The sequence below is a fragment of the Schistocerca americana genome, chromosome 2 (assembly GCF_021461395.2).
Source record: "Schistocerca americana isolate TAMUIC-IGC-003095 chromosome 2, iqSchAmer2.1, whole genome shotgun sequence".
NCBI lineage: Eukaryota > Metazoa > Arthropoda > Insecta > Orthoptera > Acrididae > Schistocerca > Schistocerca americana.
Genome location: NC_060120.1, coordinates 737,118,190 through 737,133,813, shown reverse-complemented (window position 1 = coordinate 737,133,813; position 15,624 = coordinate 737,118,190). Strand labels below are relative to the sequence as shown.

Below are 15,624 nucleotides of genomic sequence, written 5' to 3'. Positions count from 1 at the left end.
AGTAAACAGTCCACACCATTATGGAGCCACCACCAGCTTACACAGTGCCTTGTTGACGACTTGGGTCCATGGCTTTGTGGGGTCTGCGCCAGACTCGAATCAAACCACCAGCTCTTAGTAACTGAAATCGGGACTCACCTGATCAGGCTACTGTTTTCCAGCAGTCTATGATCCAACCCCCCCCCATGAACCATGGACCTTGCCGTTGGTGGGGAGGCTTGCGTACCTCAGCGATACAGATAGCCGTACCGTAGGTGCAACCACAACGGAGGGGTATCTGTTGAGAGGCCAGACAAACGTGTGGTTCCTGAAGAGGGGCAGCAGCCTTTTCAGTAGTTGCAAGGGCAACAGTCTGGATGATTGACTGATCTGGCCGTGTAACAATAACCAAAACGGCCTTGCTGTGCTGGTACTGCGAACGGCTGAAAGCAAGGGGAAACTACAGCCGTAATTTTCCCGAGGGCATGCAGCTTTACTGTATGATTACATGATGATGGCGTCCTCTTGGGTAAAATATTCCGGAGGTAAAATAGTCCCCCATTCGGATCTCCGGGCGGGGACTACTCAAGAGGATGTCGTTATCAGGAGAAAGAAAACTGGCGTTCTACGGATCGGAGCGTGGAATGTCAGATCCCTTAATCGGGCAGGTAGGTTAGAAAATTTAAAGAGGGAAATGGATAGGTTGAAGTTAGATATAGTGGGAATTAGTGAAGTTCGGTGGCAGGAGGAACAAGACTTCTGGTCAGGTGACTACAGGGTTATAAACACAAAATCAAATAGGGGTAATGCAGGAGTAGGTTTAATAATGAATAGGAAAATAGGAATGCGGGTAAGCTACTACAAACAGCATAGTGAACGCATTATTGTGGCCAAGATAGATACGAAGCCCACGCCTACTACAGTAGTACAAGTTTATATGCCAACTAGCTCTGCAGATGACGAAGAAATTGAAGAAATGTATGATGAAATAAAAGAAATTATTCAGATTGTGAAGGGAGACGAAAATTTAATAGTCATGGGTGACTGGAATTCGAGTGTAGGAAAAGGGAGAGAAGGAAACATAGTAGGTGAATATGGATTGGGGGACAGAAATGAAAGAGGAAGCCGCCTGGTCGAATTTTGCACAGAGCACAACATAATCATAACTAACACTTGGTTTAAGAATCATGAAAGAAGGTTGTATACATGGAAGAACCCTGGAGATACTAAAAGGTATCAGATAGATTATATAATGGTAAGACAGAGATTTAGGAACCAGGTTTTAAATTGTAAGACATTTCCAGGGGCAGATGTGGACTCTGACCACAATCTATTGGTTATGACCTGTAGATTAAAAGTGAAGAAATTGCAAAAAGGTGGGAATTTAAGGAGATGGGACCTGGATAAACTAAAAGAACCAGAGGTTGTACAGAGATTCAGGGAGAGCATAAGGGAGCAATTGACAGGAATGGGGGAAATAAATACAGTAGAAGAAGAATGGGTAGCTTTGAGGGATGAAGTAGTGAAGGCAGCAGAGGATCAAGTAGGTAAAAAGACAAGGGCTAGTAGAAATCCTTGGGTAACAGAAGAAATATTGAATTTAATTGATGAAAGGAGAAAATATAAAAATGCAGTAAGTGAAACAGGCAAAAAGGAATACAAACGTCTCAAAAATGAGATCGACAGGAAGTGCAAAATGGCTAAGCAGGGATGGCTAGAGGACAAATGTAAGGATGTAGAGGCCTATCTCACTAGGGGTAAGATAGATACCGCCTACAGGAAAATTAAAGAGACCTTTGGAGATAAGAGAACGGCTTGTATGAATATCAAGAGCTCAGATGGAAACCCAGTTCTAAGCAAAGAAGGGAAAGCAGAAAGGTGGAAGGAGTATATAGAGGGTCTATACAAGGGCGATGTACTTGAGGACAATATTATGGAAATGGAAGATGATGTAGATGAAGATGAAATGGGAGATATGATACTGCGTGAAGAGTTTGACAGAGCACTGAAAGACCTGAGTCGAAACAAGGCCCCCGGAGTAGACAATATTCCATTGGAACTACTGGCGGCTGTGGGAGAGCCAGTCCTGACAAAACTCTACCATCTGGTGAGCAAGATGTATGAAACAGGCGAAATACCCTCAGACTTCAAGAAGAATATAATAATTCCAATCCCAAAGAAAGCAGGTGTTGACAGATGTGAAAATTACCGAACTATCACCTTAATAAGTCACAGCTGCAAAATACTAACACGAATTCTTTACAGACGAATGGAAAAACTAGTAGAAGCCAACCTCGGGGAAGATCAGTTTGGATTCCGTAGAAACACTGGAACACGTGAGGCAATACTGACCTTACGACTTATCTTAGAAGAAAGATTAAGGAAAGGCAAACCTACGTTTCTAGCATTTGTAGACTTAGAGAAAGCTTTTGACAATGTTGACTGGAATACTCTCTTTCAAATTCTAAAGGTGGCAGGGGTAAAATACAGGGAGCGAAAGGCTATTTACAATTTGTACAGAAACCAGATGGCAGTTATAAGAGTCGAGGGACATGAAAGGGAAGCAGTGGTTGGGAAGGGAGTAAGACAGGGTTGTAGCCTCTCCCCGATGTTGTTCAATCTGTATATTGAGCAAGCAGTAAAGGAAACAAAAGAAAAATTCGGAGTAGGTATTAAAATTCATGGAGAAGAAATAAAAACTTTGAGGTTCGCCGATGACATTGTAATTCTGTCAGAGACAGCAAAGGACTTGGAAGAACAGTTGAATGGAATGGACAGTGTCTTGAAAGGAGGATATAAGATGAACATCAACAAAAGCAAAACAAGGATAATGGAATGTAGTCTAATTAAGTCGGGTGATGCTGAGGGAATTAGATTAGGAAATGAGACGCTTGAAGTAGTAAAGGAGTTTTGCTATTTGGGGAGCAAAATAACTGATGATGGTCGAAGTAGAGAGGATATAAAATGTAGGCTGGCGATGGCAAGGAAAGCGTTTCTGAAGAAGAGAAATTTGTTAACATCCAGTATAGATTTAAGTGTCAGGATGTCATTTCTGAAAGTATTCGTATGGAGTGTAGCCATGTATGGAAGTGAAACATGGACGATAAATAGTTTGGACAAGAAGAGAATAGAAGCTTTCGAAATGTGGTGCTACAGAAGAATGCTGAAGATTAGATGGGTAGATCACATAACTAATGAGGAAGTATTGAATAGGATTGGGGAGAAGAGAAGTTTGTGGCACAACTTGACCAGAAGAAGGGATCGCTTGGTAGGACATGTTCTGAGGCATCAAGGGATCACCAATTTAGTATTGGAGGGCAGCGTGGAGGGTAAAAATCGTAGAGGGAGACCAAGAGATGAATACACTAAGCAGATTCAGAAGGATGTAGGTTGCAGTAGGTACTGGGAGATGAAAAAGCTTGCACAGGATAGAGTAGCATGGAGAGCTGCATCAAACCAGTCTCAGGACTGAAGACCACAACAACAATGATCCAACCGATATGGTCACAAGCCCAGGAGAGGCGCTGCAGGCAATGCGGTGATTTTAGCAAAGGCACTCGCGTCGGTCGTCTGCTGCCAAGGCCCACTGACGCCATCGATTCGTACGTCATAGATTCATCGTACGTCCCACATTTATTTCTGCGGTTATTTCACTCAGCGTTGCTTGTCTATTGGCACGGACAATTCTGGGCATAAGTCGATGCTCTCGGTCGATAAGCGAAGGCCGTCGGCCACTGCGCTGTCCGTGCTGAGAGGTGATGCCTGAAATTTGATATTCTTGGCACATTCTTTACATCGTGGATCTCTGAATACTGAATTTCTTAAGATTTCCGAAATGGAATGCCCCATGCACCTAGCTCCAGCTACGACTCCACGTTCAAAGTCTGTTAGTTCCTGTCGTGCGGCCATTATCACGTCGGAAACCTTCTCGCATGAATCACCGATTAGAAATGACAGCTCCTTCAATGCCCTGCCCCTTTATACCTCTTGTACGCGATACTACGGTCACTTGTATATGTGCATATCGCTATCCCATAACTTCTGTCATATATATATATATATATATATGCAGCCCCACAACGTCTTGAGAGAAGGGTTGAAACGTCCAACGGTGTCAGCACTGTGAAAGGTTCGCAAGAGGATCTCCCCCTTGTTCATCGCATTGCATATATATATATATATATATATATATATATATATATATATATATATATATATATATATATATTAACGCTCACATTTTCATCTCTGAAAAATGTATACAGAAAATTGAGTTTGCAGAGTAGTAAAGACATTTCATTGCATTGGTTAAGAAAGTATTGCGGAGATGTATATCGTTTCCATTAGCTAAGTGACGGGTGCAACAATTTCTTTAAATTTACTACTTTCTTTTTGCTCACACGCAGTATGTTGCGCTTTTGGAAGGTCACTACATATTTGTACATGTTTGGACTAAGTGTTCTCCAGACTTGTCTCCTAGTGACCTTCACTCAGAAAGTTTTTCAACAACAGTTCTAAACTGACTTGCAGTGGTTTCGTTGCAGGTGGAGATCATCATTTTCAAGTGGGGCAGTACTGGTGGATGGAGTCAGATTTACCACCTGAACTACACCAAACCGTACGAGTACACGAAGACTAATTTTCCTTTGGTCTTTGATCTTTTCTTTGTGGAGATAGGCATGGACAAAAAGCCACTGACCCCTGTAAGTATTCCATCAGGACACTAAAATGAGTATGACTTAAGAAGGATGAACAGTAATCGGAACTTAAGATATCTGAAAAATTAATGTTGTTGCTAGGCTCATAATAGTATGTGTACATCTGGAAAAGATGCAGATTTTTTTTAGTTAATGTGTTTTTTTGAAACTATGCGATGCCTTTAGAGAACTGCAAAAAGAATACATCATGTTTGGCAATATTCATGGTGCTACCCACACTCATTTGTTGAGCACGCTAGAAATGCACCTTCGGAAATTTCACACCAGCTCAGGAGCTGCTCTAGCATCTGACGGTCCGACACCTCTTATGTGGCGTTTGCTTGCCTTCAGGCAACAGAGCAGTCGCCAGACTGAATTTGCGTCTAAGCTTCTGACAGGTACATTTGTAAAATGCACAAGAAAGTTGAGTCGTTGGTACCAAGGGTGTTACCGAATTGGAAGATCTTAGAGGCACCCTTTGTCGTTTTATTCACCCATTTGTAAGTGTATCCAGAGTAAAAACGCCACGGGAGAGTAGAAAACATGAAGGCTGAAAATGCACAGGTGCCCTTTTCTGCTTCGGATCGCGTTCAAATGGTTTTAAACGGTCCCTATTGGTTTCAGCTCCTACACGAGAGCAAAAATTTTGGTCGCGCTGCACTCCGAAGGGATGCGAACACGTTCACTGGGGATGCAGCCCCACAACGTCTTGAGAGAAGGGTTGAAACGTCCAACGGTGTCAGCACTGTGAAAGGTTCGCAAGAGGATCTCCCCCTTGTTCATCGCATTGCGAACTGTAGCTTTCAGTCGGGAAAAGTGTGGAAATCAACCCTCATCCTCCCCCCTCCCCCCCCCACCCACCCCCCCCCCCCCCCCACACACACACACACACACCAGCGAAAGGAGTGGTTTCATTAGCATCCTTTATACTGCCCGCTGAGGCCTCTTCGTGTCAGTTCTGAGCGGCGGTGGGTCTGAAATGTTTTCCTTGGCCACCCATAAGAATACGGCGTGGTTTCAACGCTTGGTGTCACGCTTCTAACCTCTGCCGCAGAGACGTCAAAAGATGGCGTGAAATGTGTGTAAGAGGGGCTGTGACGACCTTCCAATCGTGTGACACGGCCATGGTGGTGTTGAGCAGAATTGTGGTGAAATTTTGTGGCAATGAGTCATCATTAAGCCGCCTTACACCTCAGATGAACTTCTGATCTATGGCTTTTTTTCGCATGTGTTGGCACCTTGCTGTTTGAAGCGTCGCCTAGCTCCATGGTGACGTCACAGGGCGCCGCGCTTTTGCACCATTACGGAGCTAGGTTGTAGGCACCATTGAGTCAAATTTCAAACTTACGTTTCGCAAAGGGAGACAATTACGGGGTTTCGAAGACGTGATCCTTTAATATTGTTGCACAGTGTATAAGAAATGGACGTCTGTGAGATAGGTACATACTTATTCAATGCAGAAGCTTACGTACACCCCATTGTGAAATGGGGCCTTCCCTCTGTCGAGCGATAGGAGCTGTTTTAAAATTTCGCGTTTACTTTGTTTTGTGACGTAGCGGTTGTGAGGCCTTACGTGTAGTTGAGTTAGACATCATCTCACTTTTTCTGCTGATCATACTGAAACGCCCGCTAAACCCGCTGGGCAGAACAGGTAATTGGGATTGTGGAAAGGGCCAAATAAGTTTGGGGTCAGTTTCACCTTCTAATTGTAATTTAATAACACATTTACAACCAAAGCGGCACATAGCCGAACCTTTACCAAATGCAACTCTTTCACGGCTGAAGGCCTCGAAACAAGAAATCTTAGAAACCAACAAGATAAAAATGCAGTTAAAATAGCAAATAAAATAATTAAAAAAACATATCACAGCTAGGTGTAAAGGCTCAAGGCAAAGTAGATAGAACAAACATATGCAAGGTACAATACAAATGGCTTAAGGCCACAATTAAAATTCAAAATTTTAAAATAAATTACCATAATATTTTAAAAGCAGAATGCCGCAATGTTTAAGTTTGAAAGATAATTTTAAGAATAAAGTTGCAAGGCCAAAAGCCCACAATTAATTTTCCAAAATTTTTAAAGAAATATAACCATAAGCCTTAAATTTTAAATAGCTGGAAACAGATAATGAAACACTGGTGGGAAAGACAATAAAGACAATGGCACTCACAAGCCTCCAGGGAGGTCGGTCTGCCCTCGTTCACTTTGATGAGACAGGTGGTGAGTCCAACTACACTTGATCCATCGGACCCCAACCAGGGGACAGCCACTGACCGACCGACACAACAACTTGCTTGCCATCAACCAGTACATGACAACTCAAACACAAAAGGTTACGAACGTGGTAATCCGCAATGATGTATGTATTAGCTGACAAAATTACACACCATGTTGGACAGTGGCAACAGGTGAGGAAAGGATACTGCCTGAAATTACGTTAGCGGCCAGGGCAGGTAACCGGAACACTAACAGCCACAAGGCAGAAAATTCCGCTGGTACACTTGAATTTGAAATAAGGTAATATAGTTAACTTCACCCAAAAAGAACACTCCTTGAATTTACGTCAGTGGCCAGGGCATGTAACCAGAACACTAATGGCCACAAGGCAGAAAATTCCGCTGGCGCACTCGAATTGTAGTCAACCAATAAAGTTAATTGCACCGCATGGCGACTAAATTTCAGCAATAGAAACACTCGGTGTTGCTCACAGGAAAACCTCCCCAACTGCGAACCACTGAAAGGAACCATCACAACATTAATGGACGTGGCTTGGGTAGTTGAAACCACTACTCAACTTTGGCGTCCTGGGTCGGTGAACCACGAAGCTCATAGCGATCGGACAGCTACACACACACGCCGACATTGCGCAGCGACCGCCAGCGGACCCAGCCGTCTGCACCGAGCGGAGATAACTTCTCTGGTCCGCAGCAACCGACCGACTTCTTTCAGAATGCTGACAACTTCTAAAATAGTCGTCAGTGGAAATAACACCAACTGCACACACAACCTGACAAACACATGCATGAAGACCGAAACAATACCTAACAGTAACTAAGCGCGCACAAAGACGATTCGGGAGTCGATGCACACACACACAGATGGCTCATGAACGACTGGCGAGCCAAAACGTGCCGTCCGGCAGGACGACCAACTGACGATCCACCAAGACCGTGGCCCGGCTCAAGTGATGCGTGGCGGCAATGGTCGGGCGAGCCATGTCGATGCAGACCTCACTGCTGCTCCAACCCGACTGCAGTAGTGCCGCATTGCAACTCCCCGACTGGCAGGTCCGGACTGCGCTCCAGACGGGTACCAACTGGCTGGCAGCCCGAACTCGCGACCCGAACTCCCTTACGACAGACAACGACCGGGCAGTAATAGCAATCCGGCACAGATACTACGAGAAGGGATATATCGATACGCGCTGCTAGCGCTGTTCACAGTCAGGCAAAGCAGCAACTCAGTGACAGTAGTAATTTAAATTAACGTAACGAGGTGGAAGTACGTTAAAAACAGGGTGTAAAATACATGATGGCGTGAACACGAGCCATGCACGGCTCAACCTCCCACCCCTCAAACAAGAACCGGGGTGTGATATGCCGAAATAATTTAACTAGCAGGCACAAGATAATAGTCGACAAAGGCCGCAAGCGAAACACTCGGTCGGACCCACCCCTGCAGAGGAAACATGCCCACTGGCTACCTGACTTCCCTGCCCCGGGAAGATACCGACCTAAGTCTGGCAAGACGACCAATTCACAGCCATTGCTAAGCCAACAAGGAAAATAGCGAGACACCCTTCGAACTTCAACAATGCAGTGGAAACATTCCCCAGGCAACCCGACAGCCCTACACAGTAGAAGGCACTGAGCTAAGCCTCACAAGATGACCAAAGAGCTACCAGAACTTTAAGACCAGAAGGTAATGTCTGAACGGATTACCAGTGCCCGCACTCAATCCAGCTGACTGTCACCAGGTTGGGTTCCCTCTAGAAGACAAATAGTGTCTTGAAGGCCTTCAATAGCCTTAAAGGAAACCCAATTGCCGCTCCTGTCTCTCCGATCACAGCCGACGTGACGTCAACCGGCTGCAGCATGCCAGCGCGCGAACGTGATACCAGTTCTGGAGCACTGCCCTCAGTCGGCTGACGCCTTACTGCCAACTCATAAACGAGATGCTCTCTTCTCAGCAGGCCAATCCTCGGACCCTGTCTGACTGCCATTATCTTAACACCTGAAACAATAACAAGCCAAACAGTACGATGCCACAGACACAATCGGAACAAGAGTGATAGTGACCGTAACTAAGTGTAACCACGCTCTGCTACCAGTGAAACGCCAGCTAAACCCGCTGGGCAGAACAGGTGACTAGGATTATGGAAAGGGCCAAATAAGGTTGGGGTAAGTTTCACGTTAACATTGTAGTTTTTTATAATCTAATTACACATTTACAACCAAAGAGGCACATAATCGAACCTTTACAACTACGAGTCTCAAAATGCAAGGCCTCCAAACAAGAAATCTTAAAAATCAACGAGATAAAAATGCAGTTAAAATAGGCTGTAAAATAATTAAAACATAAAAAGCCTCAAGGTAAAAGTGGATAGAACAGACATATGCAAGGTGCAATACAAACGGCTGAAGGTCCACAATAAAATTTTCAAGATTTTAAAATAAATTACCATAACCTTTCAAAGGCAAGGACGCAATGTTTAAGCTTGAAAGGTAATTTCTAGAATAAGGTTCCAAGCTGTAATGTTTAAGGTTGAAAGGTAATTTTAAGAATAAATTTCCAAGGCTGAAGGCCCACAATTAATTTACCAAAATTATTAAAAATAACCTTAAGCCTTAAATTTTAAGTAACTGACACCAGACTAAAAGAAATGACAACACAATGGCAATTACCTTTTAGCAAATATCCACTTGCTGGAATTCAAACTTTTTTACATAAAACACAGTAAAAGTAAGAAATTTTTCTTTTATCATTGGCTATGATAGATTATAAACTGACAATTAAACATTGGTGAGAAAGTCAGTAAAGACAACAGCACTCAGAAGCCTCCAGTGGGTCGGTCTGCCCTCGTTCACTCAGGTGAGGCAGGTGGTGAGCCCAAGTACACTTGATCCGTCGGAACCCAACCAGGGGACAGCCACTGACCGACCGACACAACGATTTGCTTGCCACCAATCGGTACATGAGAATTCAAACACAAAATGTGACTGGCGTGATTATCCACAGACAAATATGTATATGTATTAAGCTGTCAAAATTACACACCGTGTTGGACAGCGACAACAGGTGAGGAAAGGACACTGCCTAAAATTACATTAGTGGCCAGGGCAGGTAACCAGAACAGTAACGGCCACAAGGCAGAAAATTCCGCTAGTGCACTTGAATTGTAATCAAGCAATATACTTAATTGCAACACATAGCAGCTAAATTTCCCCTATAGAAACACTCGGTGTTGCTCACAGGAAAACATCCCCAACTGCGAACCACCGAAACGAACCACACAACACGAATGGACGTGGCTTGGGTAGCTAAAACCACTACTGAACTTTGACGTTCTGGGTTGGTGAACCACGAAGCTCGTAGCGATCAGACAGCTCCACACACGCTCTGACACTGCGCAGGGACCCCCAGCAGACTGCACCGGATGGAGATGACTTCCCTGGTCCGCAGCAACCGACCGACTCCTCTTAGAATGCCGACAACATCTAAAATAGTCGCCAGTGAAAATAACACCAATTACACACACAAAGACCTGAACGATACACAACAGTAACTAAGCACGCTCGAAGACAAATCGGGAGTCGATGCACACACACACAGCCGACTCATGAACGATCGGTGAGCCAAAACGCGTCGTCCAGTAGGACGACCGACCGACGATCGACCAAGATCGCGGCCCGGTTCAAGTGATGCGTGGCGGCAATGGTCGGGCGAGCCATGTCGACGCAGACCTCACTGCTGCTCCAACCCGACTGCACTATTGCTGCATTGCAACTCCCCGACTAGCAGGTCCGGACTGCGCTCCAGACACGTTCCAACTGACTGGCATCCCGAACTCCCGACGCGAACTCTCTTACGACAGACAGCGATCGGGCAGTAATAGCAGTCAAGCAAAGATACTACGAGAGGGGATATATAGATATGCGCTGCTACCGCTGGCGCTACGGTCGCAGGTTCGAATCCTGCCTCGGGCATGGATGTGTGTGATGTCCTTAGGTTAGTTAGGTTTTAAGTAGTTCTAAGTCCTAGGGGACTGGTGACGACAGATGTTGTCCCACGGTGCTCAGAGCCATTTGAACCATTTTTTGCTACCGCTGGTCACGGTCAGGCAAAGCAGCAACTCAGTGACAGTAGTAATTTAAATCAACGTAATGAGGTGGAAGTACGTTAAAAACAGGATGTAAAATACATGATGGCGGGAACACGAGCGACGCACGGCTCACATACGGTCTGCTGTGGCAGGTATCACAAAATGCGCTTACCTCTCTCTGTTCAGCGTGCCACTATTCTGCCTCCTGGTTGAAACTCTTCGGCAACTACCCGCTCGTTGATACACGCTGCATGATGCACGCTGTTTTGCATAACTTGAGTTCAAAAGAACTGCTGAAAGCACTTCAAAGGGCTGAGCAGAGACACCTCTGCGTGGAGTCAGGTTAGCTGTTGGGAAGCTGTTAAGCGCCAACGACGCCAATAAGACATTATTAGAGTTCAGTTCTTTATTCTCAATGTTTACAAGTCGTCCTTCTTCTTGGCTGTTGCTAATTCAACTGCATGTTGGGTTCTAGCTGACTTCCGCCGAGTCAGCCCAGCGTTTGCAGGCCCAGAAGGTGATACCGGAAATCCTGGCGGTGTTCGGGACGGTGGCTGTTCACTCCAACACGGATCCCACTCTGAATTCTATAATGACCCTTGATTATCCATCCGCGATGTAGCTGGTGTCGGTAGTCGTATGGTCGGTTGATCTCCTCCCTAACCCTGGTAGCTTTCAGCACCCAAAGGTCTCTCGGTGTTAAACAGGAACGCAGACTCCAAGAGGCAATGTTGCTGCCTTCCACCTTGCACTCCGGTATTGACAGCACTATCGGAAGACAGTCAGTTTCTCCATCAGTAGATGGTGTGCAATGAGCAGCGTGAAGTTCACCTGGTGGGGGCCATTAATTTGAGTACATCTTCGGCTAGTTCATAGACTGTGCCGGAGCATCTAGGAGATAGATCCACTACAGTATCGTAAACATGGGATCGAGGGCTATTGCTGCGAATGCCATCGGTCCGAATGATCAACTCGTGACAAAATCTGGAGTACTGGAGTATTTAAAGGAAGTTAGCGTAAGGCTATGGAGACGCCTGCTCCCCCTCTCGATGAAGAGACTGACCAGCAGACGCAAGACGAAGAGACGCCCACCGAGACAACCTCACACGATGAGGAAGAGCAGGAGGAAGAATTGCACGAATGCCTGCCGCTCCCAAACGAGCGCAGCGTGCAGGCTGTGCTAAAGAAGACATCCGTGTCATTTCGAGACGGGACGTACCCACGCCTAAACAACCCATTTCCTTTTACCCCTCCGGACATTCCTAAACCTCCTCTTCCCCATAAACCGCATGATGTCGGCGAAGTTCGCGACCTCACGGTTGGTGTCATACCGAAGACGGAGCTTAGGATCACAAATACCAATCCTGTATTCAACCCTGACAACTGGGTACATATTTTCCGTATTTCAGGAAACTGGTTGAAGGAGGAATGGCGGCTGAGAAGAAAGAAGCCTCCCCCTGAGGATACGCCAGCCATCGAGTACTTCAACAACCCGAAGAAGAAGAAGTTAATTTAACCGCTAGCTTGCTTGCTGCCATGGTTTCTTTCTACAGGAGCACAACACCAGGACAATTGATCAAAAGAAGCCCACTATCATCAGCCAGAGAACACTGAGGGGAAATAGCAGCCATCTGCTTACTCTCCAGCACATCGGACCATATGAGAGGTCCGTCTGTCTTGCGACCTGCGACCTGGGGCCATGACGCAAAGCTCGGTTCATATGCATAATGACCGAATGTGTCCTCCTCATTCTGCTACATTCATTTAACCGGCTGTTAACTGCTGTGTCGATCCCTCGCTATGTGCTCTTATGAAATAGATACAGTTTACTTCAATGTGCCTTACAAGCTAACGAATATGCTTGTCTTGCTTTGTTCAGTTTTCCGTCCTCCTTACCACTAAATGCTTATTCCTTACTTGGTAGACAGTGCCATCGACCTGACCTACTTGCGACATAATGCGCTTCCTGCTTCCGCCACTGTTTCTGGTACGACTTGAATTTGCCTGAAGCAATGTGAGTTTCGATAATATTTTTCTAATTTCCACGCTTACTATTCTGCGCCTAAAAGTATTTAAACACAAATAAATGAAAAACTTAGCTTACCACACTACTTTTTATAATTATTTTTTAAATTAAATTATTACGAGTATAATAATTTTATGTCGCTCAACGGCCAAGTGTACCTCTTTTAGTTAAATGCTATGTCGGTGACTTGCGTGTCCCAATTATTACCATCATATCCTTTCCCTGATTTTGTACCTGTAGCACTGTGGGCTTTAAGTTCATCATTAGTCTTTCTAACAGCTCTGTCCGCCATAAAGTATCATCACGTCCCTTATTTGCTGCCCAGAAATAATTTTTGAGTTATGGATAACGAGTTTATTTTGCTCTATGACTGGAAGTTTGCGCCATATGCAGAGCTACTTTAGCCTTTGCACTGAGATTTTAATTATATGCTCAATTTTAAATTCAAATTTTAAAAGATGCATTTCTGGAATGACGTTGCATCAGACTGGAATGGAACAGATTGAAATGTGGACTCCCATCTGTGCCTCACTTTAAATTATTTTTATATGTGTCATTTTTGCATTCGTGCCACAGTCGAAAGGTATAATTTAAGATTTGTGCCTTAATTTTGTCGTCTACCGCTTGTAATCCGCCTTTACCAAAGTGCATTTGGGCAGACATCTTCCACTGGTTGATTTTAAGCATAATAAAAACGTTCTGTGACAATTCAGTGGGTAAATCGTCCCCTTGATGATCAATAATATTGCGCAATATTTCTTGGTGCTCAATAACATGGAATATGTGGGGGTTATGTTAGACGTTGCGCAGTAGTATTGAGAACATAAAAACCTTTTGAAATACATTGCTATCTCCAGGAATACTGGGTGTTTCAATAGCGGGGTTTCAATGCTTCGTAGCATTTATTAAATCCAGTTCATAACCAACGCATCAAATGACAGAGCTACTCAAACAGTTTTAATTGTCTTCTGCGTGCATGTCCATGCACTGTTCCTGTGTCTTCCGTCAGAAAGCGCTAGCAACAAAGATGGCAGTTACTGAACAGAAAGATTTTTGTGGTTTACAGTTTGCAAGGACTGAATCTGTTGGTCCAGTGCACGTGTTTTCCCTATTAAGTTCCATTGCAACCCTCTAAGTGATAATGGCATCTATAGACAGTATCATCAATTTGAAAAAAACTGGCTGTCTTTTCAAAGATCAGAGTACAGTACACTCAACAGTGACTGAAGAATACGCTGAACGAGTGAGAGAGTCTTCCACTCGTAGCCCCAAAAAGTGTGGAAAGCTAGCCGTCAATTACCAGTTCCAGTAACGTCTATATGCAGACTTTTAAACAGACGCTTACAACCACGTCCTTATCGTTTGCAGTTTTTACAAGCTCTAAAACCTGCAGACAGGTTTACATACCAATTTTGCAAAGGAAACGTTGTTGCGTGATGATGAAGATAGTTTGGATCGTGTCGTCTTTAGTGATGAATCGACGTCTCACATAAGTGGAAATGTGAACACACATAATGTGCGCATCTGGAGGTCAAGAAACCCTGACAGAATGGTGCAATTGCAACGAAACTCCCCAAAATTGAATGTTTTTTGTGTCGTATTCCGGTGGAAAGTTTATAGGATTTTTTTTTTTGGTAAAGCAACAGTAACTGGCGCTTCTTATCTTGATGCGCCATAACTATGGACCTTTGCTCAGTTGGAAAATGCTGAACCACCGAACTTTGGCGGCAAGATGGTACGCCGCCTCACTGGCAAACTCAGTACAGGTTCAGTTAACTGCTGTTGCACCTGACCACTGGACATGTCAGGAGACACAGCTTCTTTCGTAAGGCCAGGTAGTGCTACATTCGTGTAAACGAGAGGTTTAGCTAAAGCATGCGAAATCACTTCTAGAATTGTATAAAATTTTTGTGATGAATAAAAACACCTTACTCCAGATTCAGAGGGGGAAGGGGGCGGGGGAGTGGCAAGAGCCTTTGTATTCTGACAGCCATTTCCAGTAAAGGACCACATGTTGCGCCATCATAAAAAGTTATGTAAACTTTCATTTTTCTTTTCATTCAATCTCAAATCTCTCAACAATTTTTTGTGAGTGAACTTTGAGCCTCCTTGACCTAATTTTTCATCCTCACTTTTTTCTGCTTGCAACAAAGTAGAGCAATTATCACAGCATCAGCGTATTTGTCAACAGTCTGAACCACAGTGTTATTGACCGTCTAGTGTCCGCTTAATATCTTGCTTCCAATACGTTGATTACAGTTAACCTTATGCTTGTTTTGATTTCTTTAATTTTTGTTTGTGTGCAAGGCTTTGTCTTCGTTTTAAGTCTAGCTGCTTCTTCATTATATTGTTATTGAACCGTGGTGAGTCCTTCCTAATCTTCACCATATTCCAAGGCACCACTGAGTCTAACATGTGGTCTACAAAACAAAAACTCCGTCCGAACACAACTCGGAAGGCCCAGCGATGCTGACCGACCGTCGCGTCATCCTCAGGATATAGGCGCCACTGGATGCGGATATAGAGGGGCAGGTGTTAAGCACACCGCTCCCTCTCCTGGCAGTTGTCAGTTTTCGTGAGCTGAGCCGCTACTTCTTAA

The 15,624-nt window shown here is 44.5% G+C and overlaps 1 protein-coding gene across 3 annotated transcripts in view; it reads left to right on the top strand.

Moving 5' to 3' along the window:
• Positions 1–15,624, top strand: part of LOC124595642 — a 212,817-nt gene that overhangs the window by 124,625 nt on the left and 72,568 nt on the right. For all 3 annotated transcript variants that reach the window (XM_047134476.1, XM_047134475.1, XM_047134474.1), the window contains exon 3: positions 4,524–4,682. In XM_047134476.1, the coding sequence (XP_046990432.1) occupies positions 4,524–4,682 (159 nt within the window). The remainder of the gene's footprint in view (positions 1–4,523; positions 4,683–15,624) is intronic.